Source organism: Loxodonta africana, chromosome 3 (genome assembly GCF_030014295.1).
Source record: "Loxodonta africana isolate mLoxAfr1 chromosome 3, mLoxAfr1.hap2, whole genome shotgun sequence".
Lineage (NCBI taxonomy): Eukaryota > Metazoa > Chordata > Mammalia > Proboscidea > Elephantidae > Loxodonta > Loxodonta africana.
This window is the reverse complement of record NC_087344.1, coordinates 158802026-158828608: the sequence shown is the minus strand read 5'-3', so window position 1 is coordinate 158828608 and position 26583 is coordinate 158802026. Positions and strand designations below refer to the sequence as shown.

General features: G+C 41.3%; 1 protein-coding gene across 2 annotated transcripts in view; it reads right to left on the bottom strand.

Moving 5' to 3' along the window:
* CD58 (CD58 molecule) overlaps nucleotides 1-26583 on the bottom strand; it is a 95222-nt gene that overhangs the window by 62526 nt on the left and 6113 nt on the right. For both annotated transcript variants that reach the window (XM_064282373.1, XM_010589599.3), the window contains exon 2: nucleotides 3991-4293. In XM_064282373.1, coding sequence (XP_064138443.1) covers nucleotides 3991-4293 — 303 coding nt within the window. The remainder of the gene's footprint in view (nucleotides 1-3990; nucleotides 4294-26583) is intronic.

The following is a 26583-nucleotide window of genomic DNA, read 5'->3' as shown; positions in this document are numbered from 1 at the left end:
TAATACAAAGCACAGAGATTGTTCCTTGTAAGTACTGTTGAACAGGTGGAGGGGTGGCTGGACAGAGAGAGAAATTAAGGGAAAACAGTCTTCAAATTACTCTCCATCCTGTAAAATGCAAACTCCTCAATCAGCTCACTTCCAAAAAGGATTGGTAAGGCGGACTCAGGAGCCCCACTGCCTGGGTTCACATCCCAGCTCCACTACTACTAACCATTTGACCTTAGGCAAGTTTGTGCCTGTTTCCTCATCTCTACAATAAGGAATCAAACAGCATCTGCCCCGTAGGACTGGAGTGAGGATTAAATGAGTTAATATATGTTATAATTAATACATAAATTAACACGCAATGCCTGGCACAGAGTAAGCATTTAACAAATGCCAGCGATGTAAGGCAGCCCTGGTGGTGCAGTGGTTAAACCAATTGACTGCTAACTGAAAGGTCAGGAGTTCAAAACCACCAGAGGCTCTGAGAAAGTAGGATGTGCCTAGTCTGCTTCCATAGAGATTTATAGCACTGGAAACCCTATGAGGTCACTATGAGTCAGAATTGACTTGACAGTACTGGGTTTTGGTAATACAGCATAAAGCCTTTGGCCATGAGTGATCACCTCCAGGAAGCTGAGGCTCCCCAGGTGATAAGAAAAGAGTTGCCAGCTTTAGGAGGTTTGAGCCTTAGCTCTAGCTCCAACACTACTTGCTGTGTGATCTTGAGCCACAGATCTCTTAGGAGCTGAAAAACTTTTAAGAAATCATCCAGCTCAAACTCCTTATGCTCCTTATGCTAAATCTGTGTCTCATTTTCACCTGTAAAATACAATACTATGCTTTATAAGGTCATTGCAGAGGTCAAATGGAATAGGAAAATAATTTGGAGGAAAACATATGGAAGTGCTAGTATTATTATTAATTTCTATGTTCTTAGAACCCCCTAACTACACAGAATATTTTTCTAGCTGCCTCATTACACCACTGTGGCCAGGTGTCAAACCTAGAAGCGCTTTTCCAGCTCAGTGATGCTCACCTAAAAATAGCAAATTTTCCTGTAGTATTTGGGTTAGAGTCTCCCCCAATCAGATTTTTTCCTTCTACAAATCCTTCATGTTCTCTCACCTTCTATGGGACTCACCACAGCTACATCCAACAAACATGTTACATCTATACCTTAAGCAGCAGTAAACTGGTAAGGAATGTGCCTACTTCATCCCTAAGAAAATTTATAACTAGTCAATTAGTCAATTTATAATTAATGAATTCAGATCACTGTTCTGTAAGATATGAGAATTTCTTATGTATATTAGAAAATATTTTACAGAAATACGTGTATATTTTCATTATCATCATTAAAAGGTAGATTCTGACTCACAGCAACCCCACAGGATGAAGCAGAACTGTTCCACAGGGCTTCCAAGAAGCAGCTGGTGGATTTGAACTGCCAACCTTTTAAGTTAGCAGTCAAGCTCTTAACTACCGCACCACCAGGGCTCCATTTGTAAGGTTAGTTAATTCTACTTACATGAACATCACCATCCTCAATGTGATAAAGGTTTGTATGGCATGGGAGAGAATGAATCAACAATAATGGTAGAAATCTTGAGGGGGAGGGAAGACCAATCTCAGTTTACACATAGAGGGAAGCAGATGCCCTAAATGTAAGAGGTATCAGGAAACCCCCCTGACCAAAATAGCCTTGTTGAAAGTCTCCCTTTAGGTCTGATCTCTGGAACATTAAAACCATTTGCTGTGGAGTCTTTCCAATTCATAGCGACCTCGTGTGTGTCAGAGTTCTGTTAAATGAGGGTGAACATACCCTCAACAGGCTCTCAAGGAAGTATGACTTCCTCATTTCTAAAAAAAAAAAATAAAAAGATGACCCATCATCTTGTCATTCAGGTGTAAGACCTTGTGTCATCTTTAACTCTTCCCTTTTATGTCTTCTGACATTCAAAACCTAAATTTTGCTGACTCTCAGAAGTATCTTTTGCTTCTTTCCTTCCCAAATATTCATTATTAACACTTCTCTCTAGCTGCATGATCACAGTAACTTCTAAGCATCCTACTGGAATGCTAAGCATTCTAAGCATCCTCTCTCCAAACCATCATAAATACTCAATGTCAGGTTAATCTTCTAAAAATATATTCATCAAGTCCCTTCCCTGCCCTAGTAACAGATCCAATGACTCCCCACTGCCACAGGCTAAAGTCCCGATTCCCAAACCAGGATTTTAAGTCCCACGTTCAATACTATTGATATCCCTGACTCCTGATCAAAACTTACCTTCCCTGTGCTTTATGCCTCTGCAGGTCATCACTAAGCTTCCCAAGTACTAGCCAGTTGGTCTGACTGCCAAAACCAAGCACTTTTATTGAGTTACCACAGAATTTTAAAAACTAAATTATTTACAAACATTGCATTAAGTTTAAAATGAAAAACTTATTCAATTGTTTTGAACTCAGTTTTTCAAATTCAGTAAAAGGGTTGCTATAATGCATTCCATTGTTATCTAAATCCTGAATCAATCTTTTTGTTTGCTTGTCCTATAAACTGCCAGATAACCCAACCTCCGGGTTTTAAAAATTCAGCTTCTTCAAAAGGATACATTGGTCCTTCCCATCGGATGCCTTAACATCTTAACAAGTTTCAGTTGTCTACATGGAATTCATCATTTTCTGGGCAAATCAGCCACCCAGTCTGAGCACCGCCCCTCCAGTTCTGTCAATTATGCCACCCACCTCCCAGTCACCCAGTTTGATTGCTTTCACTGATATAACAAATACTTATTGAGTGTTGATTACATATCAGTTCCTCTGCTGAGCTCTGAAACTACAATGGTGAACTGGTAGTAGGAAGAAACTCTCCCTACCTCCCAATGTCTCTACTGGACCAGGTGAGTAGCGGCTGTTCTCCATCGCTTCTCACCCAGTTAGCCACCACATCTAGTTCCACTGAAACTACCTCAGACAGGACTTTCTCATATAGGACTTCTTGCCTTTTCTCTAGCCCCTGGAATCCATCTTACATACTCTGGCACTAGAGGAACCTACTTATGACAGCCTTTGTCATATAATAGCTAGGTCTAGAATTAGATTCACTGCTGGGATAAAACAAGTGAACCCGTGAGACTAGCAGAGACAAAGATGAGTACAGTTTCAGTTAGAGGTGAGGGAGGAAGAATAACCTAGGCACATCAATGAGAACTAAGGAAGAACCTCAAGTTTCAGTTTAAAGTTGTACGGGGAAAAAAAAAAAATCCACCACTTGTGTGGGTTGCAGGGGGAAGCAGGAACTCTGATTTATAGAGCTGTTGTTGCTGTTAGTTGCCATCAAGTTGTTTATGACTCGTGACAACCCCAAGTGTGCAGAGTAGAATTGCTTCATAGGGTTTTCAAGGCTGTGGCCTTTCGGAAGAAGATCAAGGCCTGTCTTCCAAGGTGCCTCTGGGTGGATTTGAACCCAGAGTAGTAGTCAAGTATTTAACTGTTTGCACCACCCAGGGACTCCTAATTTATACAGCACTAGCTATCAATGGAGCTCAAAGAGTTCTGAGCTAATCAACACCACTGCATCCTTTTCCAGAACATTCCTAGGAAGGGAAGTGATACTATTGTTCTCCCACCTCAGTCGGGTTCTCTCCTCACCCAGAGGATGACAAGGGAATTGAAAAGTAGTTCCTTTGCACCGGAAAGATAGGAAAATGCGAGCACCAAAAAAAACAAAACAAAACCCACTGCCGTCAAGTCGATTCCAACTCATAACGACCCTATAGGACAGAGTAGAACTGCCCCAAAGAGTTTGCAAGCAGCGCCTGGCAGATTTGAACTGTTGACTCTTTGGTTAGCAGCCATAGCACTTAACCACTACGCCACCAGGGTTTCCAACCCTGGCACAAGCACTATCTAATTCTTTCTCGTAAACTATTCATTTCTTTTGGTTTCTTAATATAGTTGGACATTTGCCATTTTAAACAAACCAATTAATAGAATACTTACCTAACACATAAAGGAGAAATGTAATGCTATCTTTAAGATCTTGGGATTCGAGTTCATAGAGATCCTCATCAGACGATGTTAAATTGAAGATGGTGAGTTCACCCGACGTAACGTTTAAAAAAATCCTACCCTGATATGGTGGGAATTCTCTTAAACCAGACCCTCTATACCACTCTACAACTTTATCTTTTTGTTTTTTCCATGTGATCTCCTTAAAAACTGTATCATACGATGGATTTAGAGTTACATTCCCGTTCATAATCCCAAATGGCTTCACAGGATCACAGCCAATGAAATCTAGGACTGAAAAAAAAAAAAAATTGGTTAGGAAGAACAGCATGAGTTTATTGATGATTAAAAAAAACAACTTCCAAGATGCTCTTTAGAAAAAAAAATGTTAAATTTAGTAGTAAAAATTATTCATCAGCTACTTTTTGTACTAAGTTGATAAATCGCTGACAGAAAGTGTAAGAAGTAGAACATCCTTGACCATGTAGACTTTACTCTTTGATAGGGATTTGGGGCTCACAAAAAAATCATCAAATTGATTCAACATTTATGGAAAACCAACTATGTGCCAGGTACTGTGGGCAATGCAGAGAACATGGCTGCAAACAACACAAGTATATCTCCAGGCCCTCAAGGAGTTACATCTCATGGAAAAGACGCCGAACAGGCAATACGCAAGGGGAGCCATCTAGTCAAAGGGCAAGGAAGCTCCCCGAAAGAAGTAATTCTGAAACTGAAAGGAAATAATGCTGAAATGACACTGAAAGGATACAATCAAGAGGAGTCAGCCAGGTGAGGGTTGAGGGGAGGAGAATACAGGATGAACACACAGATCAAAGAAACAGCACCTCCAAAAGCCCTGAATCCAGAAAGATTGGTGTGTCTGGGGAAGTGAAAGCAATTTCAAGTGGCTAGAGTGGAAAGGGCAAGGGAGTAACTGGTGGGGAATGAGGACGGAGAGGCACCAGGGGCCAGATGGCAGCATGGGCAGGGGTAGAGGTATCAGGTAAGATAGGCTAAGGGCTTGAAGCAGTCTCTGGGTGGTGCAAACACTTAAGTGCTGGTTACTAACCAAAAGTTTGGAGGTTCAAGTCCACCTAGAGGCACCTCAGAAGACAGTCCTGGTGATCTACTTCCAAAAGATCACAGCCATTGAAACCCCTATGGGGCACAGCTCTACACTGAACCACACGGGGTTACCACGAGTCAGAGCCAACTGGTCAGCGATTCAGTTTATTTGTTTGTTCGTTTCTGGTTAAGGTCTATTTTATTTTATTTTGGTTAAGGGATTGAAACTTTATCCAAATAGCAAGAAGGAGCCATAGAAAGGTTTTAAGCAGAAGACTGACATGATATAATTTGAGTTTCAATATGCAGCTCTGTCTACAGGGTGGAGAGTGGTCAAGAGGGGAAAGCATGAAGGCAGAGAAACCAGAACACAGTCATTACTACGGCACAGAAGAGAATGGTGGATTGTACAGACTAGTCCAGGGTCTTGGTAGTGGGGACAGAAAAAAGTGGGCAGACTCAAGAGGCATTTGAGGGATAAAATCAACAGGATTTAGTGACCGGATACAGGGGATGAGGAAAGGAGGACTTCATAGTGACTACCAGGTTTCTGTCTTGGCTAACTCAGAGGTGTCATTCATTAAAATGAGGAACAAAGGCAGAGCCAACACGGTACCCTACATAGACACACCATGCCATCTCTCTGCAGCAAAGACCCAAAAACGTCAACGCTGGTACCCTGAACATCAAATGAAGGGATAAAGTACTAGATCAAAAAACACTGATTGGAAGAAGAAACTGATGGAAAACAGAATGAGGAGTGATACGGAGTGGAGGTTCCCTGCCAATAACACAGCACAGTGTGGCCATCTTCAAACACAGCCAGCAATGACCTCAGACAGGGAGTAGAGGAAGGCAGCTTCACAGACCTCCCTACAGGACACAGAGCACCAGGTAACCAGAAAACATGCTTTCCCACACCTCACCCTTCTGATGAGTAGAAGCAAGAAACCCCCATTCCAGCAGCCCCTACCGCTGGGGTACCAGATATGAGCCCCACACCCCAGGCTTGCACCGTCTCCTCCCACCACGTGGCTTTTTTTTTCCTTTCTTTTCTTTCTCTCTCTCACCTAGCCTTATTGCCACCTCCCCTTCCTTTCCACTGGCACAACACATTTGCCCCACCCCACCCACCGGCTCCCACTGTACCACCATTTCTTTTTCTTTCTTTTCATTCTCCTCCCACCTAGCCTGTAAGCCACTTCCCCTCTCTTCCCACTGGCCGGTGGGCCTGCCTCACTCCCACATGCTGGCCCCCACCATGTTGCCATTTTTTTTCTTTCCTTTCTTACTTTCCTTTCTCCTTCCCACCTAATGCCAAATGCCACCTCCTCCCTCTTCCCGCTGGCACCTAGGACCACCCTGCACCCATCCACTGGCTCCTGCCAAGCCAACCTTTTTTTCTTTTCTTTCTCTCTCTTCTCTTCCTTCTCCCTCCCACCTAGCCCCGGATGCTACCTCCCCACCGTTCCCACTAGCCCCCACCATGCTGCTTCAGCTAGAGTGCCTGTAGTGCACATACCTGCCACCACACTAGTCTGCAACACCCCTCCCCTCCCACCACTTGACCACCTGCCGAACAGCGGGAAGTGAGCCTGTACCACTTCCCATCCGACAACCCCACCCATCTGGTAAGGGACAGTGAACACTTCACACTGCTGAACCAACATCAGGTGGAAGACAGTGCTTGCCCAGGCTGCCCGCAGCCACCTTGACAAACCAGTGTACAGTGAAGCAGGTTCTCCCTGCCTGCTGCTGCCTGGCCCACCAGGGCAAGGTAGTGAGAACTATCATGCCCACAGACAAGCAAGCAACAAAGCATGCCTGCATACATGTCCTGACAAATCAAAACAAAACAAAAAAGCAAGATTAAAAAAAAAAAATCAATAAATAAAGAAAATAATACCTTAATGTCTCAGAGACAGTGGACAATATCAAATCATATAAAAAAGGAAGACAATATGGCTCCAGCAAGTGACCACAACAATTAGATAAACTTCCAGTAGAAGAAAAGTCACTGAAACTACTTGGAATGAAATTCAAAAGACTAATATTTAGGGGCCTCCAAGAGATTAGGAAAGAGACCAAGAAAAACACTGAAAAAAACAAGGAAAAATAGACAAAATTATGGAAAACACAGATCAATAGAAGAATTAGGGAAATTATACAAGAACAAAACATCAAAATAAACAATTAGAAATCATACAAAAACAGAAACTAGAAATACAAACGATAAACAACAAAATTTCAGAGATAGACAATTCAATAGAAGATTTTAGGAGTAAATTTGAAACAACAGAAGACAAAATCAGTGAAACTGAAGACAAATCCATGGATGCCACTTTGAGGAAAAATCAAATAAAAGAATGAAGAAAACATAAGAATTACGTGGGACGCAATAAAGAGTAAATAATTTGCATGTTATCAGAGTTTCAGAACCGGGGGGGGGGGGAATGGAAAACACGCAGAAGATTGTTGAAGATTTGCTGGCAGAAAACTTCCCAACTACCATGAAAGATGAAAAGCTGAAAATCCAAGAAGCTCAGTGAACCCCACATAAGACAGACCCCAAAGGAAGTCACTAAAACATATCATAATCACACTTGCCAAAATCAAAGACAAAGAAAGAATCCTGAGAGCAACTCGAGAAAAATGAAGAAAATCACTTACAAAGGGGAAACAATCAGACTGTCATGGACTGAACTGTGTCCCTCCAAAATATATGTCACCTTGGCTAGGTCATGATTCCCAGTATTGTTATGATTGTCTACCATTTTGTCATCTGATGTGATTTCCCTATGTGTTGTAAATCCTGTTATTATGACATAATGTGATGGATTAGTGGCAGTTATATTGATGAGATCTACAAGATTAGATAGCGTTTTAAGCCATTCTCTTCTGAGATGCAAAAGAGAGAAGCAAGCAGAGAGACTTGAGGACCTCATACCACCAAGAAAGCAGTGCCAGGAGCAGAGCGCATCCTTTGGACCTGACATTCCTACGTGGAGAAGCTCCTAGACCACAAGAAGACTGATGACATGGATCTTCCTCCAGAGCTGACAGAGAAAGCCTTCTCCTGGAGCTGATGCCCTGAATTTGAGCTTCTAGCCTACTAGACTGTGAGAGAATAAATTTCTCTTTGTTAAAGCCATCCACTTGTGGTATTTCTAAACTCTGATTACTCAACAGAAACTAAGCAGGCAATAAGACAATGGTATGACATAAATAAAACCTTCAAAGAAAAAAACTACCAACCAAGAATAATAAATCCTGCAAAACTCTGTCAAATACAATGGTAAAATTAGGACACTTGCAGATAAACAGAAATTAAGGAGGTTTATAAAAATCAAACTAAACTTAAAAATAAATATTAAAGGGAGGTCTTTGGCTAGAGAACCAACAACATCAGACAACAATCTGAGTGTAGGACACAGGACAACATGGCCAGATACCAACCTAGGTAAAGAACTTTCAATATTAAAACATAACATAGACCACTCCACCCAACAGCAGCAAAGTATACATTCTTTCCCAATGCACATGGAATGTTCTCCAGAATAGATCACAATGTAGGCCACAAAGCAACCTTCAATAAAATCCAAAACATCAAAATAATACAAAGCATAATCTCTGATCACAATACCATAAAAGTAGAAATCAGCAACCGGAAGGGCAGGGGAAAAAATCAAAAACATGGAAACTGAATAACACCTTGCTTAAAAACAACTGCATAATAGCAAATATCAAAGACGGAATTAAAAAATTTCTAAATCAAATGAGAATGAAAACACATCATACCAAAACCTTTGGGACACAGCAAAGGCGGAGCTCAGAGGTCATCTATATAATAAACACACGCATGAAAAAAGAACAAGCCAAAATCAAAAACATTAGCCCTGTAATTTGAACAAATAGAAAGAGAATAACAAAAGAAGCCCACAGTCACCAGAAGAAAGAAAATAATAAAGATCAGAACAGAAATAAAAGAAATAGAGGACAGAAAAACGATACAAAGAATCAATAAGACCAAAAGTTGGTTCTTTGAAAAGATCAACAAAATTGACAAATCACTGGCCAAACTGACAAAAGAAAAACAGGAGAGGAAGTAAATAACCCAAATAAGAAGTGAGATGGGAGACATTACAACAGACCCAACTGAAATGAAAAGGATCTATCTTAGTTATCTAGTGCTGCTATAACAGAATACCACAAGTGGATGGCTTTAACAAAGAGAAATTTATTCTCTCACAGTTCAGGAGGCTAGAAGTTGGAATTCAGGGCACCAGCTCCATGGAAAGGCTTTCTCTCTCTGTTGGCTCTGGGGGAAGTTCCCTGTCATCAATTTTCACCTGGTCTAGAAGCTTCTTAGCACAGAGGCCCTGGGTTCAAAGGATGCACTCCACTCCTGGCTATTTTGCTTGGTAGTAATGAGGTCCCATCTCTCTGCTCCCTTCTTTCTCCTTTTATCTCTTGTAAGAAAAAAGGTGATGCAGGCCACACCCCAGGGAAACTCCCCTTATATCCAATCAGGGCTGATTAAGGGTTTTACATCCCACCCAAATCTTCTTTAATATTAACTAATCTTGCCCCATTAACCACAGGAAGATGTTAGGATTTACAACACAGAGAAAAACTACATCAGATCAGAAAATGGAGGACAACCACACAATACTAGGAATCATGGCCTAGCCAAGTTGACAAACATTTTTGGTGGGCACAATTCAATCCAAAACAGGATCATAACAGAATACTATGAAAAACTGTACTGTAACAAATTTGAGAACCTGGATGAAATGGACAAATTTCTAGAAACACAGTACCTAGGTAAACTAACACAAACTGAGACAGAAAGCCTGAACAGACACATAACAAGAAAGGAGACTGAAGAGGTAAAAAAAAAAAAAAAAAAAAAACCTCCCAACAACAACAAAACATCCTGGCCCAGGCTGCTTCACCAAAAATTCAGAGAACAGATCACGCCAGTACTACTCAAGCTATTTCAGGACATAGAAAAGTAAGGAATGCTCCCAAATTCATTCTATGAAGCCCACACAACCCTAATACCAAAATCAGGCAAAGATACCACAGAAAAAGAAAATTACAGACCAGTATCTCTCATGAATACAAATGCAAAAAAATCTCAAAAAATTCTAGCCAATAAAATTCAGCATTATATCAAAAAATAATACACCAAAACTAAGTGGAATCCATACCAGGTATGAAAAGATGGTTCATCTTTAGAAAATCAATCAACATCGTCTACCACATAAATAAAACAAAAGGAAATAATCCTATGATCATCTCGATCAATGCAGGAAAGGCATCTGATAAAGTCCAACACCCATTTCTGATAAAAACTTTCCATAAAATAGGAACACAGGGATAATTCCTCAACATGATAAAGGGCATCTATACAAAACCAACAGCCAACATCATTCTCAATATAGCTGTTGCCATCAAATCAATTTCAACTCATTGCGACCCTACAGGACAGAGCAGAACTGCCCCATATGGTTTCCAAGGAGAGCCTGGTAGATTTGAACTGCCAATCTTTTGGTTAGCAGCTGTAGCTCTTAACCACTATGCCACCAGGGTTTCCATTCTTAACACAGAGAGCCTGAAAGCATTCCCCCCTGAGAATGGGAACACGACAATGATGTCCCTTATCACCACTCCTATTTAACATTGTGCTGGAAGTCCTAGTTAGAGCAATAAGGCAAGAAAAAGAAATAAAGGGCATCCAAATTTGAAAGGAAGAAGTAAAGCTATCTATATTTGCAGATGATATACATACAGAATCCCAAAGATTCCACAAGAAAACTACTGGAACTAATAGAAAGATTCAGCACAGTAGCAGGATACAAAATCAACATACAAAAATCAGTTGGATTCCTATACATTAACAAAGAGAACTTCAAAAAGGAAGTCAGGAAAACAATACCACTTATAATAGCCCCTAGAGAGACAAAATACTTAGAAATAAATCTAACTGGTGACATAAAAGACGTATACAAAGAAAACTACAAAACACTATTACAAGAAACCAAAAAAGATCTACATAAATGGAAAAACATACCATGCTCCTGAACAGGAAGACTCCACATTATGAAAACGTCAATTCTACCCAAGGCAATCTATAGATATAATGCAATCCCAATCCAAACACCAACATCATTCTTTAGCGAGATGGAAAAACTAATCACTACCTTTATATGGAAAGGAAAGAGGCCCCAGATAAGCAAAGCAATATTGAAGAAGAAGAAGAACAAAGTAGGCCTCACACTACCTGATCTCAGAACCTATTATACAGCCATGGTAGACAAAATAGCCTCGTAGTAGTACAAGGACAGACACTTAGGCCAATGGAACAGAATCAAGAACCTAGATGTAAATCCATCCATCTATGGTCAGGTGATCTTTGACAAAGGATGAAAGTCCATTAAATGGGGAAAAGACCGTCTCTTTAACAAATAATGCTGGCAAAGCTGGAGGTCCATCTATAAAAAGAAATCAAAAAGGACCCATACCTCACACCATACACAAAAAACTAATTAAAAATGGATCAAAGATCTAAATATAAAACCTAAAATTATAAAGATCATGGAAGAAAAAATAGGAAAAATGCTAGGGCCCCTAATATATGGCATAAAAAAGGATACAAACCATAACTAACAATGTACAAGAACCAGAAGATAAACTAAATAACCGGGAGCTCCCAAAAATTAAACACTTATGCTCATCAAAAGACTTCGCCAAAAGAGTAAAAAGACAACCTACAGACCAAGAAAAAATTTTCGATTATAACATATCTGACAACGGTCTAATCTCTAAAATCTACAAGAAACTTTAACACCTCACAAAAAGACAAATAATCCAATTAAAAAATGGGCAAATATGAGCAGACACTTCACCAAAGAAGACATTCAGGTGACTAACATGTAGGAAATGCTTGCGATCTTTAGCCGTTAAAGATCTGCAAAGCAAAACTACAATGAGATACAATTTCACCCCAACATTGCTGGCACTAATAAAAACAAAAACAAAACAAAACAGAAAATAACAAATGTTGGAAAGGTTGCAAGGAGACTGGAACTCTTATGCACTGCTGGTGGGAACGGAAAATGGTACAACCATTATAGAAAATAATATGGCACCTCCTCAAAAAGCCAGAAATAGGAAATACGATACGATCCAGCAATCCCACTCCTAGGGATACATCCTAGAGAAATAAGATCCATCACACAAATAGACATATGCACACTCATGTTTACTGCAATATTATTTAAAATAGCAAAAAGATGGAAAAAATCTAAAGGTGTCCATCAACAGATGAATGGATAAACAAATTATGGTACTAATACAATACCATGCAACGATAAAGAACAATGAAGAAACCGTGAAACACTTCATAACATGGATGAATTTGGAGGACATGACGCTGACTGAAATAGGTCAACCACGAAAAGACAAATATTGTATGAGACCACTATTATAAAAACTCAAGAAAAGGTTTACATGCAGAAAGAAACAACCTTTGATGGTTATGAGGGAGGTGAGGGATGGGGAGGGGAAATCACTAGCTAGATAGTAGACAGGTATTAACTTTAGTGAAGGGTAAGAAAAAAAAAAAGGTAAGACAACACATAATATACGGGAAGTCAGCATAACTTGAACAAGCAAAGTCATAGAAGCTTCCTAGAAATCCAAACACCTTGAGGGACCAAGCTACTGGGGCTAAGGGCTAGGGACCGTGGTCTCAGGGGACATCTAGGTCAATTGGCATAACATAGTTCGTAATGAAAATGTTCTACATCCTACTTTGGTTGAGTACTGCCTGGGGTCTTAAAAGCTTGTGAGGAGCCATCTCAGATACATCTATCGGTCCCATTCTACCCAGAGCAAAGGAGAATGAAGAAAAGCAAAGAGACATGGAAAACATTAGGCACAGAACTAACAGACCACATGAACCACAGCCTCCACCAGCCTGAGCCCAGAAGAGCTAGATGGTGCCCAGCTACCCCTAATAACAGCTCTGACAGGGATCACAATAGAGGGTCCTGGACAGCGTGGGAGAAACATGTAGAACAAAATTCAAATTCCCAAAAAAAGACCAGACTTACTGGTCTGACAGAGACTGGAGGAACCCCTGAGACTATGGCCCCAGGACACCCTGGTAACTCAGAACTGAAGCCATTCTCAACGCCCATCTTTCAGCCAAAGATTAGATGGGCCTATAAAACAAATAATACATGTGAGAAAGGTGCTTCTTAGATCAAGTATACAAGACCAAAAGGGTGACACCTGCCCACAAGCAAAGACAAGAAGGCAGGAAGGGACAGGAAAACTGGAAGAACGGACATGGAAAACCCAGGGTGGAAAGGGAAAGGGGGAGAGTGGTGATACATTGTGGGGATTGCAACCAATGTCACAAAACAATTTCCGTATACATTTTTGAATGAGGATCTAATTTGTGCTATAAACTTTCACCTAAAACACAAAATTTTTTGTAAAGCATGTGTTTATGTAATACATTAGTGAATATAAAAGCAGACAGCAGGAAAAGAAGGGAAGGGAGTTATCAGCTGCTTTGCTGATGACAGTGAGTGGTCAGAAAAGGTACCACAGGGACACAAGCTAACCATACCAGGCTATGGAATGGTTCACAGGTCTAAGGTGAGCTCGTAAAAGCCTCCCCACAGCAGGCTTCATCAGTTGTCAGAAAGAAGTCATAAATGCCCACCACAAAAGATGGTTTAGAGGTTTGAATCAGATGGAGAGTCTTTATGCACTTGCTGGCCCACAGTAGGCTCTCAAGGGTTTGCCCTCTTTTTCTTTCAGTGAGTCAGGGCATTCACTGTGGTGGCCCTGGCTGTGTGCTAAGTGGGCAGGGAATGAGTTTTTGCTGTTTAAAATCAGAGAGAGGAAGAAAATTTATCAATGATGGCCTAAACAAATCAATTCTTTTTTTAAACTATTGGAGCTTTGTTTTAAAGAATCTTGAAGGAGCCCTGGTGGCGCAGTGGTTGAGCACTCTACTGCTAACCAAAAGGTTGGCAGCTTGAACCCACCAGTGGCTCCGCAGGAGAAAAACGTGGCCATCTGCTTCTGTAAAAGATTACAGCCTTGGAAACCCTACAGGGCAGTTCTACTCTGTCCTGTAGGGTTGCTAGGAGTTAGAATTGACTCAATGGCAATGGGTGGGTAATACCAAATCGGAGACCCTGGGTAGTGCAAACAGTTAACGCACTTGGCTACTAATAAAGGTTGGAGGTTCAGATCTACCCAGAAGTGCCTCAGAAGAAAGGCCTGGTGATTGGCTTTTGAAAAATCAGCCACTGAAAACCCTGCGGAGCACAGTTCCACTCTGACATTCATGGAGTCGCCACAAGTCAGAATTGACTAGACAGCAACGGGTTTCATTTTTGGTAATACTTAATCAGTCCGATACCTAAAGTGATCATATATCTAAAAACAGTTCCAATTTTAAATATTCGGTTTCAGTATTCTTACAAAACATCGTTGCTGTTGTGTGCCATCAAGTTGACTCTAACTCATCATGACCCTACAGGACAGCGCAGAACTGCCCCCATAGAGTTTCCTAGGCTGCACTCTTTATAGAAGCAGATTGCCAGGTCTTTCTCCCAAGGAGCCACTGGTGGGTTTGAACCACCCACCTTCCAGTTAGCAGCCAAGCACTTTAACCATTGCACTACCAGGGCTCCTCCGGAACATCATAATTACTATTATCACTATAATTAATCGCATTTTTTTTTTGCAGATGAGGTATCTTGATTTTTGGTTTAGAAAATATGGTCACCATATCTGTGGGGTTAATAGGAAGGGGTCCTCATCCTGGCCATGAGTTCCTCTGCAAAGTTTTACTTGGATCCTGGGATTTCGATTGACTGTTATTTTTAGTTTATTTGGAAACATCTTTATAAACCAAAAACCAAACCAGTCGATTCCGACTCATAATGACCCTGTAGGACAGAGTAGAACTGCCCCACGGGGTTTTCAAGGCTATAATCTTTATAGAAGCAGATTGCCGCATCTTTCTCCCACAGAGTGACTGGTGGATTCAAACCGCTGACGTTTTGGTTCATAGCCAAGCACTTAACCACTGCACCACCAGGGCTCCTTAAACATCTTTATAGCACTTACTATGTGCCAAGCACTGCTAAAAGACCTGTACGAATATGTACTCATTGAATCCTCTTGAAAACTGTATGAGACAGGTGCTATTTTTAATCCTATTTTGCAGATGAAGAAACTGAGCCAAAGGGAAGGTAAGTGACCTGCTCAAGGTCATATAGCTAGGTAAGTGATGGAACTGGATTTAAACCCAGATGATCTGACTCCAAAATCAGGGCTGTTAATCACTGTTTCTTAGTTGGCATGTGGCTATTAAAGACATGTGAGGGTGAGTGTGATGTGGTGCAGGGCTTCTCAAGACAGAATTTATAGAATATATTGGAATAGCAGGATGTTGGGAATGAGAAAGTCAAACCACTCCAGCTGGTGATCGAGCACACCTCTGAAACCTACAGATGAGTCAGCTAAGGGCCCAGAATCACTCGATGCAAGGTCCTTAGAGAACAAGAGTGCAGCCCGCATTTACATGAGGAAGTTGAGCATGCCTGATTGAGCAAGGCAGTGACAAACTCAAATTTCCAAAGGTCAACCGGAAGCCCAAATTCAAATCCAAGGTTGGTGATGATGGCTTCAGAAAAAAAAATAGGTATTTAGATATAACAAAAGAAAAAAACAATTTCCTAATAGAAGACCATTGTTGTATGACATTCTAGAAAAAGACAAAACTACAGAGACAGTAAAAAGATCAGTGGTTGCCAGGCGAGAGGAGGGAAGGAATGAATAGGTGCATTTTAACAGTAGTAAAACTATTCTATAGGACACTGTAATGATGGACACATGCCCTTATGAATGTCAATGCCCATACGATTGTACTGTTGTTAAAAAAAAAAAAAAAGTTGCCATCAAGTAGATGACAACTCAGGGCAGAGTAGAACTGCTCCATAGGGTTTTCAAGGATGTGAGCTTTTGGAAGCAGATCACCAGGCCTGTCTTCCGAGGATCCTCTGGGTGGGTTCTAACCGCCAATCTTTCACCTGGTAGCTGAGCGCTTAACCGTCTACACCACCCAAAGACTCCAGGATTGCACTACATAGAACGAACCTTAATTTAAACTATCTTGTGGTTGTTGCTGGTTGCTGTCGAGCCTCTTCTGACCAACAGCAACCCCATGTGTGCAGAGTAGAACTGTTCCATGGGGTGTTCAAGGCTGTGACCTTTTGGAAGTAGATCACCAGATGTGTCTTCTGAGGTGCCTCTGTGTGGGTTCGAATCACCAAAACTTTCACTTAGTAGCCAAGTGCCTAACCATTTGCGCCACCTTAGTTAATAGTTATATATCAAAAATTGGCTCGACAATTAATAACAGAAGTGCCACAAGAATGCAGGGCATTAATAATAGAAGAAACAGGATGCAGGGGGACAGGGATAGGTGGGAGCTTTGCATTTGCGCTTCCTGCACAATTTTTCTGTTAACTTAAAACTGCTCTAAAAAAAAAAGTTCATTTAAAAACTGAAAAAAAAAAAAAAAGACCATGGTTAAGTTGAAAGGAAGGCTTAAGAGTTTGCACTTGTCATGCATAATGGCAACTGAAATGTGAGATCTGAAAAGTGAGGTGGGGGAAAGAGGACAAAGGGAGACCTCCAGTGAAGGGAGGAAGAAAAGCCACAACAAAACATAAAATAATAAAAGCACAGGAAGCAAACAAAGAAGTCTGAAAGGAACAAACCCACAGGAGCCACCGAAAAGCCTGTGAGAACTGCTGGGATGACAGTGACAGATACAGCAGAGAGATAAATGCCAGCGATTCAGCTAACAGAGGCACACACGGGCCAGGTGTGGATACAGGGAGTGCTGAGGACGCTGCAGAACCCGTGAGGCTGTGCCCCACCCAAAGGGAGCTGCTCCTCAGCACCCACCCATGTGAATGAACATGAGGAAATGGGAGCCTCGTGTTGTCACATCTTCTCATTTTTCAAGAAAAGCTGGATATTCAAATCTTACGTGAAAACTCTTGATTCTTGAAAGTTGGCAACTACTTCAAATCATAGCTGAGGGGTATCCCTGAACCAGGCTAGCCCCCTGCGGACAAGGGAAAGGTTGATTTTACTCCGTATCCCCATGATCTGGCACATGACGGAGAGTCAACAGATACTGGTGGAGTGAATTATCTATGTTGTGGTTGTTGCTGGTTGCCGTTGAGTCTATTCTGATCAACAGCGACCCCATGTGTGCAGAGTAGAACTGTTCCATACAGTTTTTAAGGGCTTCCTGAGAGAACAGTAAAAATTTGATAGTCATCCCAACCCCTGAGCTTGGCAAGACCCCAAATGGCTGGGGCACATGGCTGAAGATCCATGACTCAGTAAACAGAAGTGGAGAAGTTTATCTGGAGCTGAAGGATAACATGACCTGCATGCCCGTGTGCATAGTCAAAAGACATCCCTTTCAGCTCCACTGACTGCCTCTATCACCAAAGCAAGACTGCAGCATCTGCCGGCCCCCCTTCCCCAGCCCCCACCCACACCGTTCCGTTGAGACGTTCCCCTTTGTCCACTGCTTTCTCCTTTAAATCCAACGAGGTTTCACCCCACTACACGTTGTGTGGGATGAAGGGCACCACACCAGAAGAGCTGGTACCCACTCATGGATGTCAGCCCTAATAAAATTTAACGGCTCTTCTAAGGTTTGAGGAAATGCAACTTGTTCACTGATACCATTTTCTTAGAGACGAGCTAACCACTCTTCTGGTTTTAGAGGAAAAGTTTTTCTTAGAAACAATGTGATTTTAGAATACTTCTCTCTCTCTCTCTTTGAAATACTTGTAAGGCTCCACATTGCTTTCAGATTTTAGCAGTTAAGGTTAAAAATTCATTTAATGAAAAAGAAAAAAATCCCCTAAATGTTTCAGTACCCAAATATATAAATCTTGGTATTTCCCCCCTGAATGTATGACACAGTTAACAATGATTCAGTTAAAGCCTTGTTCTAGCCAGGAGATAGCAGGGTCCCGGGGCATTTTTATACCCAAGTGAGCTGATAGGTTTCTCCTCCAGACGGGGGCTGTGACCACTGCCTGGCTCCTCTCACTTCTCCTCTGCATTATGCATATGCTAGCTGATATCCGGTTGGAGTATTAGTGTGTGGCCATTGCAGACAAGATCTCTATCTGCACACACACACACATTTACAGTACAGAGGATGGCCACTCTGCTAAAACTCTTGGCCAATACTAATACCACCCCTATCCTATTAAGCCCATAAATATTCTTATATTAGACCATATGTCCCACTTTTGGGGGTAGGAAACACACTCACCAGGTATATGGACTTACCACACAAAGAAGAAGAGTGTCTTTTTACTCAAGTAAGTTCAATGCACTGGTTTCTTTAATCTAGCTCTTGGTAAATCCAATTCAAATGAGCTCTAGACCATCTCGGTCTCAGTAATAATATTTAACAATAGCGACAGTACCAGCACAAATATTTACTGAGGGCGTACTATGTGCTGAGAAGCCCTGGTGGTGCAACAGTTGAACACTCAGCTGCTGACTGAAAGGTTGGTGGCTGAAACCCACCAGGAGTTCCTGACAATCTGATCCTTAAAAGATTACAGCTTAGGAAACCCTATGGGGCAGTCCTGCTCTGTCACATTGGGCTGCTAAGAGTTGGAATCAACTCGACAGCTATGGGTTTGTTTTGGTTTTTGGTACTCTATGCCAGGCACTTGCTCCAGGGGCTTTATGTATATTAATGCATTTAATCTTCAACTTTACTCTGTGAGACAGGCCTTATGATTCGTTTATTTGTTCATCAAATACTTACTGATTCATTGAAGGAGCATCCAATTCATGCTATCAGTTTGATTCTGCAAAAAGCACCTACCCTACCTACTGCCGTCAAGTCGATTCCAACTCATAGCAACCCTACAGGACAGAGTAGAACTGCCCCATAGAGTTTCCAAGGAGCGCCTGGTGGATTCAAACTGCCGACCTTTTGGTTAGCAGCCGTAGCACTTAATCACTACGCCATCGTAAATAGCACAGCACCTAATATTTCTGTCACATGCTCTGTTTTGAAGACCAGTGCTCAAAGTGGATTTTGTTCTTGTAACAGTATCCCAGCAGATTTGATAATATTTGTTGGCTTGAGGTCTGATTTTTTTAAAATAGATTTAAGAATTCTAATGTCGAAAAAGTGTATCAATTTGTATGAGAAAAAAAGCCTGGCAAAATGACAACTACAGATTGGACAATACAGAGGAAGGGAAATCCTGGTGGTATAGTGGTTAAGCGTTATGGCTGCTAACCAAAAGGTCAGCAGTTCGAATCTACCAGATGCTCCTTGGAAACTCTATGGGGCAGTTCTACTTTGTCCTATAAGGTCGCTATGAGTCAGAATCGACTCAACAGCAGTGGGTCTGGTTTTTTTGGTTTGGATACAGGAAGCGACGCTTTGGTGCCATGTTTCTCTCTTCACAGTGTTGCGACAAATCAGTTGAAATGTATTTCTGTACCACAATTTATGCTTCAATAAAAGTTTACTTAATTCCTTAAAAAATATATATTTATTGAGTCCCTCCTATGTCCTAGGCACTGTGATAAGCATGGAGGATACAGCTGTGAACAAAAGAGAGCAATCCCCTGCCCTCTTAAGAGTTTATGTTATAGTGGGCAGAGGCACACAATTTTTGCGGGGTAAAAACATCACAAAGTTTAGTAAAGCAAAAAGAAAGGTTTATTCAGCGTATATTCAAAAAGGCAAAAGTGGGAAATCGGGACGAGTCTGTGGCTACAGCCATGTCTGCTAGAGTCCAAGGAAATATTACAGAATAGGCAAAAGTGGGAAAAAGGGCAAGCATGCTGCTAGAGCCATGTCTCTAGAACCTTACAGAATCATCAGTATATATTAACATCACAAACAGGTGAAACACTAAAAGCTTCACCTTTTCCCTGATATGCTAAAAACGGCTAGATCAACATTATTATACATTTTGAATCATCTTAATCATTTGTACTGGTTTCAATAGAGACAGTCAGGAAGATCTTCACTGGTCCAACGAATTTTCTATTCACTAAATGCTGATAGAAAAAGATAAGAGTAGAAAGTCTTCTGTTTGATTGGTTTATGTGAAAGGTTCCCTAACAGATATTTTCCAAGACTGTCCTAGCTATTACAGCAGTTAAGTGTTACAGCTGCTAACCAAAAGGTAGTCTGAATCCACTAGGCGCTCCTTGGGAACTCTATGGGGCAGTTCCACTCTGTTCTATATAGTTTGCTACGAGTTGGGTTGTTTTGTTTGTTTTTAATTGTCTTTATATCTCAGGGTCCAGTTGATGTGTCCTTGTGAGTCCTTGTGAGTTCAGCTCCAGCTGGGTCACATTCTCTATGCTCAAGGACAAGGAATAATGACTCCAACATTATTTTCTAAATCACAATAAACAAAACAGTAAATATCTTATATGTTTGATGGTGCTAAGTGCTCTTGAGAAAAATAAGCAGGGTATGAGGATGAGGAGTACTAATGACGAGGGGGGTTGTACTGTATATGAGGTGGTCATATGGTGACATTTCAGCAGAGCCCTCAAGAAGTGAGGGAGTGAGCCTGAGCATCTCTTGGGAAGAACATTCCAGAGAGTAAGAACCAGTAGGTTACAGATGAGACAATGGGTGCTCACAGAGGTTAAGAAGCTGGTGAGGTCGCTCAGCTAGTCAGGGGCACAGCTCGCATTCAGGCAGGCAGTTCCAGAGCTTGCAGTGTTAGCCACAACGTGAGATGCCAGGAGTGTGGCCATCCCTCCCTCTTTCTTTGTCAGTTTCACCCTTAGCCAGTCCCAGTCAATGATTTCCCTCAGTTTCCATTGAAAACTACTGGTTTCAGCTACACAACCACTACTTCCCTACTTCATCTATTTTAGACGGAAACTGCAGCCACCTACCACCCAACAGGCAATGAATCCCCTGGTCTCCCAGTCCAAAAAACTCCCGGGAACTCCCCTAACACTGTCCTCCAGCTGCATGATATTCCTTGCCACCTCAATGAGTTCACCCAGAATTAAGAGGTTGGCTCCCCAATCAACTTCCTTTTGAGATTTCCTGCCTTGTCATGCTAAAACACTCTCCTTTTATTCTCTGTTCTTGCACTTAAAGTTCTTCCCCTTTCCCAAGATGTTTCCCTCCAGACCTGTACAGTCCCACACTAGTCTAGAGTAGTGCTGTCGAATAGAAAGGTCAGTCTAGAGTAGTGGCTACCAGCCACGTGCAGCTAGTGAGCACTTGGTATGTGGCTAGTCCAAATCCTGATGTGCTGTATCAAAGGAGCCCTGGTGGTACGGTGGTTAAGAGCTCAGCTGCTAACCAAAAGGTCAGCAGTTCAAATCCGCCAGTCGCTCCCTGGAAACTCCATGGGGCAGTTCTATTCTGTCCTATAGGGTCACTGAGTCAGAACAGACTCAATGTCGATAAGTTTGTAACCTGGTGAGTAAAAATACACAACAGATTGTGAAGACTTAGATGAATAAAAGAATGTAAAATATCTCAATAATTTTTTATATTGGTTACATGTTAAAATGACAACACTGTGGATATACTAGGCTAAATAAAACGCATTATTAAAATTAATTTCACCTGTTCCTTTTTATTTTTTTTATGAATAACTGGAGCCCTGGTGGTACAGTGTTTAAGAGCTTGGCTTCTAATCATAAGATGAGCAGTTCAAACCCACCAGCTGCTCCTTGGAAACCCTATGGGGCAGTCCTACTCTGTCCTACAGGGCAGCTATGAGTTGGAATCGACTGATGGCAATGGGTTTGGGTTTTAGGGTTTAACAGAAAGTTTAAAATTACATATGTGACATATATTACATTTCTATTTGATGGCACTACTCTAAATTGACCTTTCCAGGCACCCACACCCCATCATGCTCAAAAGCCACATTTCCCTCTGACCATTCTTTTGAGCCCAGGTGGCACAGCAGTTAAGAGCTCAGCTGCTAATCAAAAAGGCTGGCAGTTCAAATCCACCAGTAATTCCTTGGAAATGCTATGGGGCAGTTCTATCCCTCCTATAGGGTCGCTATGAGTTGGAATCAACTCAACAGCAACAGGTTTGGTTTTTGGGGTTTTATTCTTGTCTTAGGATATATCTGAAATCCACAACGTATTTTAGAATATAAGTTTTTTTTTTTTACTAGAGCCATTTAAGACTCCATGAGTCTTTTTAAATCCATTTTCCAAGGTCTGATTCAAGGTATTTCAATACACTGTTGATAATGTCATTAATAATCCTTTATAACCGAGCCCAAGAGACAGAAAGGGCCACATAAACCAGAGACTACATCAGCCTGAGACCAGCTGAACTAGATGGTGCCTGGCTACAACCGATGACTGTCCTGACAGGAAACACAATAGAGAATCCCTGAGGGAGCAGGAGAGCAGTGGGACGCAGACCCCAAATTCTCTTAAAAAAGACCAGACTTAATGGTCTGACTGAGACTAGGACTCTGATGGTCATGGTCCCCAGACCTTCTGTTAGCCCAAGACAGAAACCATTCCCAAAGCCAACTCTTCAGACAGGGATTTGACTGGACAAAGGGATAGACAGTGATAATGGTGAAGAATGAGTTTCTTGGATCAAGTAGGCACATGAGACTATGCTGGCATCTCCTGTCTGGAGGGGGGATGGCAGGGCAGAGGGGGGTCAGAAGCTGGTGGAATGGACATGAAAATAGACAGTGGTGGGAAGGAGTGTGCTGTCTCATTAGGGGGAGAACAATTAGGAGTATATAGCAAGGTGTACATAAATATTTGTATGAGACACTGACTTGATTTGTAGACTTTCACTTAAAGCAAAATAAAAATAAAAAAAAAATTCTTTATAACACCTATTATTTTTCAGTTAGTCAATTCATACTTGAGAAATTCTACTGCAACTAATTTATGACATAGCCTTATTAGTTACTTATTAATCTGAATTTCTTATTTTTATGAATATGGATATTGTTGTTGTCAGGTTCCAACTCATAATCACCCTATGTACCACAGAATGAAACACTGCCCAGTCCTGCACCATTCTTATAATCCTTGTTATGCTTGAGCCCATTGTTGCAGCCACTGGGTCAATCCACCTCGTTGAGGGTCTTCCTCTTTTCCACTGACCCTGTACTTTACCAAGCGTGATGTCCTTCTCCAGGGACTGATCCCTTCTGACAACATGTCCAAAGTATGTAAGATGCACTCTCGCCATCCTTGCTTCTAAGGAGCATTCTGGTTGTACTTCTTCCAAGACAGATTTGTTCATTCTTTTGGCAGTACCTGGTATATTCAATATTCCTCGCCAACACAATTCAAAGGGGTCAATTCTTCTTCCCTCTTCCTTATTCACTGTCCAGCTTTCACATGCATATGATGTGACTAAAAATACCATACCTTGGGTCAGTCTTCAAGATGGCGTCTTTGCTTTTCAACACTTTAAAGAGGTCCTTTGGAGCAGATTTGCCCAATGCAATGCAACTTTTGATGTCCTGACTGCTGCTTCCATGGGTGTTGATTGTGGATCCAAGTAAAATGAAACCCTTGACAACTTCAATCTTTTCTCTGTTTATCATGATGTTGTTCACTGGACCCGTTGTGAGGATTTTTGTTTTCTTTATGTTGAGCTGTAATCTATACTGAAGGCTGGGGTCTTTGATCTTCATTAGTAAGTACTTCAAGTCCTCTTCACTTTCAGCAAGGAAGGTTGTGTCATCTGCATAACACAGGTTGTTAATGAGTCTTTGTCCAGTCCTGATGCCCCGTTCTTCTTCATATAGTCCAGCTTCTTGGATTATTTGCTCAGCATACAGATTGAATAGGTATGGTGAAAGAACACAGCCCTGACACACACCTTTCCTGACTTTAAACCACGAAGTATTCCCTTGTTCTGTTAGAATGACTGCCTCCTGAACTCTGTACAGGTTCCTCATGAGCACAGTTAAGTGTTCTCGAGTTCCCATTCTTCGCAACGTTATCCATAATTTGTTATGATCCACACAGTTGAATGCCTTTGCATAGTCAATAAAACCCAGGTAAACATCCTTCTGATATTCTCTGCTTTCAGCCAGGATCCATCTGACATCGACAATGATATCCTTGATTCCAAGTCCTCTTCTGAAACTGGCCTGAATATCTGGCAGTTCCCTGTCGATATATTGCTGCAGCCATTTTTGAATGATCTTCGGCAAAATTTTGCTTGCATGTGGTATTAATGATGTTGTTTGATAATTTCCGCATTCTTTTGGATCACCTTTCTTGGGAATAGGCATAAATACGGATCTCTTCCAGTCGGTTGGCCAGGTAGCTGTCTTCCTGATTTCTTGGCACAGGCGAGTGAGCACTTCCAGCACTGCATCTGTTTGTTGAAACATCTCAATTAATACCGTCAATTCCTGGAGCCTTGTTTTTCACCAATGCCTTCAGTGCAGCTTGGACTTCTTCCTTCAGTACCATCGGTGACTGATCACATGCTACTTCTTGAAATAGTTGAATGTCAACTAATTCTTTTTGGTACAAGGACTCTGTGTATTCCTTCCATCTTCTTTTGATGCTTCCTGCATCGTTTAATACTTTCCCCATAGAATCTTTCACTATTGCAACTCAAGGCTTGAATTTTTTCTTCAGTTCTTTCAGCATGAGAAACACTGAGCATGTTCTTCCCTTTTGGTTTTTTATCTCCAGCTCTTTGCATGTGTTATTATAATACTTTACTTTGTCTTCTTGAACCGCCCTTTGAAATCTTCTGTTCAGTAAACTTCATTTTTTTTCTTATAATTGTCATGGGAAAAACACTCAAAAACTAGACCACTAATCTCAACAGACATTTAGGGGAGCATTCTGAAGAGGAAATGAAGGTCACTAGGACCCAACAGGAGCCCTGATGGCATAGTGGTTAAGCGCTTGGCTGCTAACCAAAAGGTCAGCAGTTCAATCCACCAGCTGCTCCTTGGAAACCCTATGGGGCAGTTCTACTCTGTCCTATAGGGTCGTTATGAGTTGGAACCGACTCCACGGCACCTAACAACAACAGGACCCAAAGGGGGTTCATTCCCTGAGAATAAGCCTGTCAAAATAATTTGATTCCCTCCAATAGATACTTAGTTGAGAGATTAGATAAAGGTCACAAACAACAGACCTTTGAATAAATGGCCTCCAATTGCAGGCAGGGAGCAGACATGAATTTATTTCACTGATTCCTGGCATGAGCTTGCTGTCACTTCAACTGGCTTCCTTTGATCAGACTAACAGCTCACCAGCACAGGGTCCAGCAGCAGCTAAGAAGAAACCAAAGGGCACAAAGGGACACAATAAAAAAAGGAAAGTGTCTGGACAGCAACCGACAGTCATTTTCCTCCCAGGCTGGTGGGCAGGCACTGAAGGCAACCTCCAAAGAGTAGCTGCTAAAACGTTTTCCAGTACTTTTCTAGACTCATTATCTGATGGTCACAGTTCATATTCAAACTTAAACCTGTCTAAGAAAAGGGAAAAGGTTGAATCCTGGTTTCACTCACAAACCTGAGATGGTAGGTTTGATTTGTGACCACAGAAACTAAGGGGCTGTGCCCTCGAGTAAAAGCTTCTCATGGCTCCTTTGGTAAAAGCTTCAAAAAAAAACTTTTGCACTTGAAAAGAAACAACTTGAGAAGACCTCAAAAGACCCAAAACTCCTGCAAGTAAGAGCTGATTCATGTAGACAAACGTTATACTTTTTAAGTGTAGAGAAACCAATACCTACCCTCAAAGCCTATATAACGGATACACTAAGGTGTCAAAAAGAGGGCAATAAAAAAATGATTAGATCACATTCCTGAAAAGTTAAAATGTGGTTCTAAGTCTCCTTCAAAAGTTCTAGAAGATGACTGTCAAAATCAAACCAAAAACATAGCAAAAATATGAGTAAATTTTGATTTTTTTTAAATAAAAAGTCTTGTCACAATGGGAAAAATTTGAAAATGGGTGGAAGTTAGGTAATATTGTGGAAATACTGTTAATTTTCTTAGATATTATAACACTATTGGAATTATGCAAAAGTGTATAACAGTGTTGCAGAGAAACAGTGTAAATAGGGAAAATGTTAAAATAATAAGAAACAAATATGTAAGTAAACCAAAGAAACCATTCTGAATTCTATGGGCAAAAAAGCCTCCCAAAAAGGTTTTCTTGTTTGTAATTTTTTAATGTTCTATTATAGACTATACGGAACCCTGGTGGTGTAGTGGTTAAAGTGCTTGGCTGCTAACTGAAAGGCCAGCAGTTTGAACCCACCAGCTGCTCCTCGGGAGACAGATGTGGTGGCAGTCTGCTTCCGTAAAGATGTCAGCCTTGGCAACCCCATGGGGCAGTTCTACTCTATCCTATAGGGTCACTATCAGTCAGAATCGACTCCATGGCACA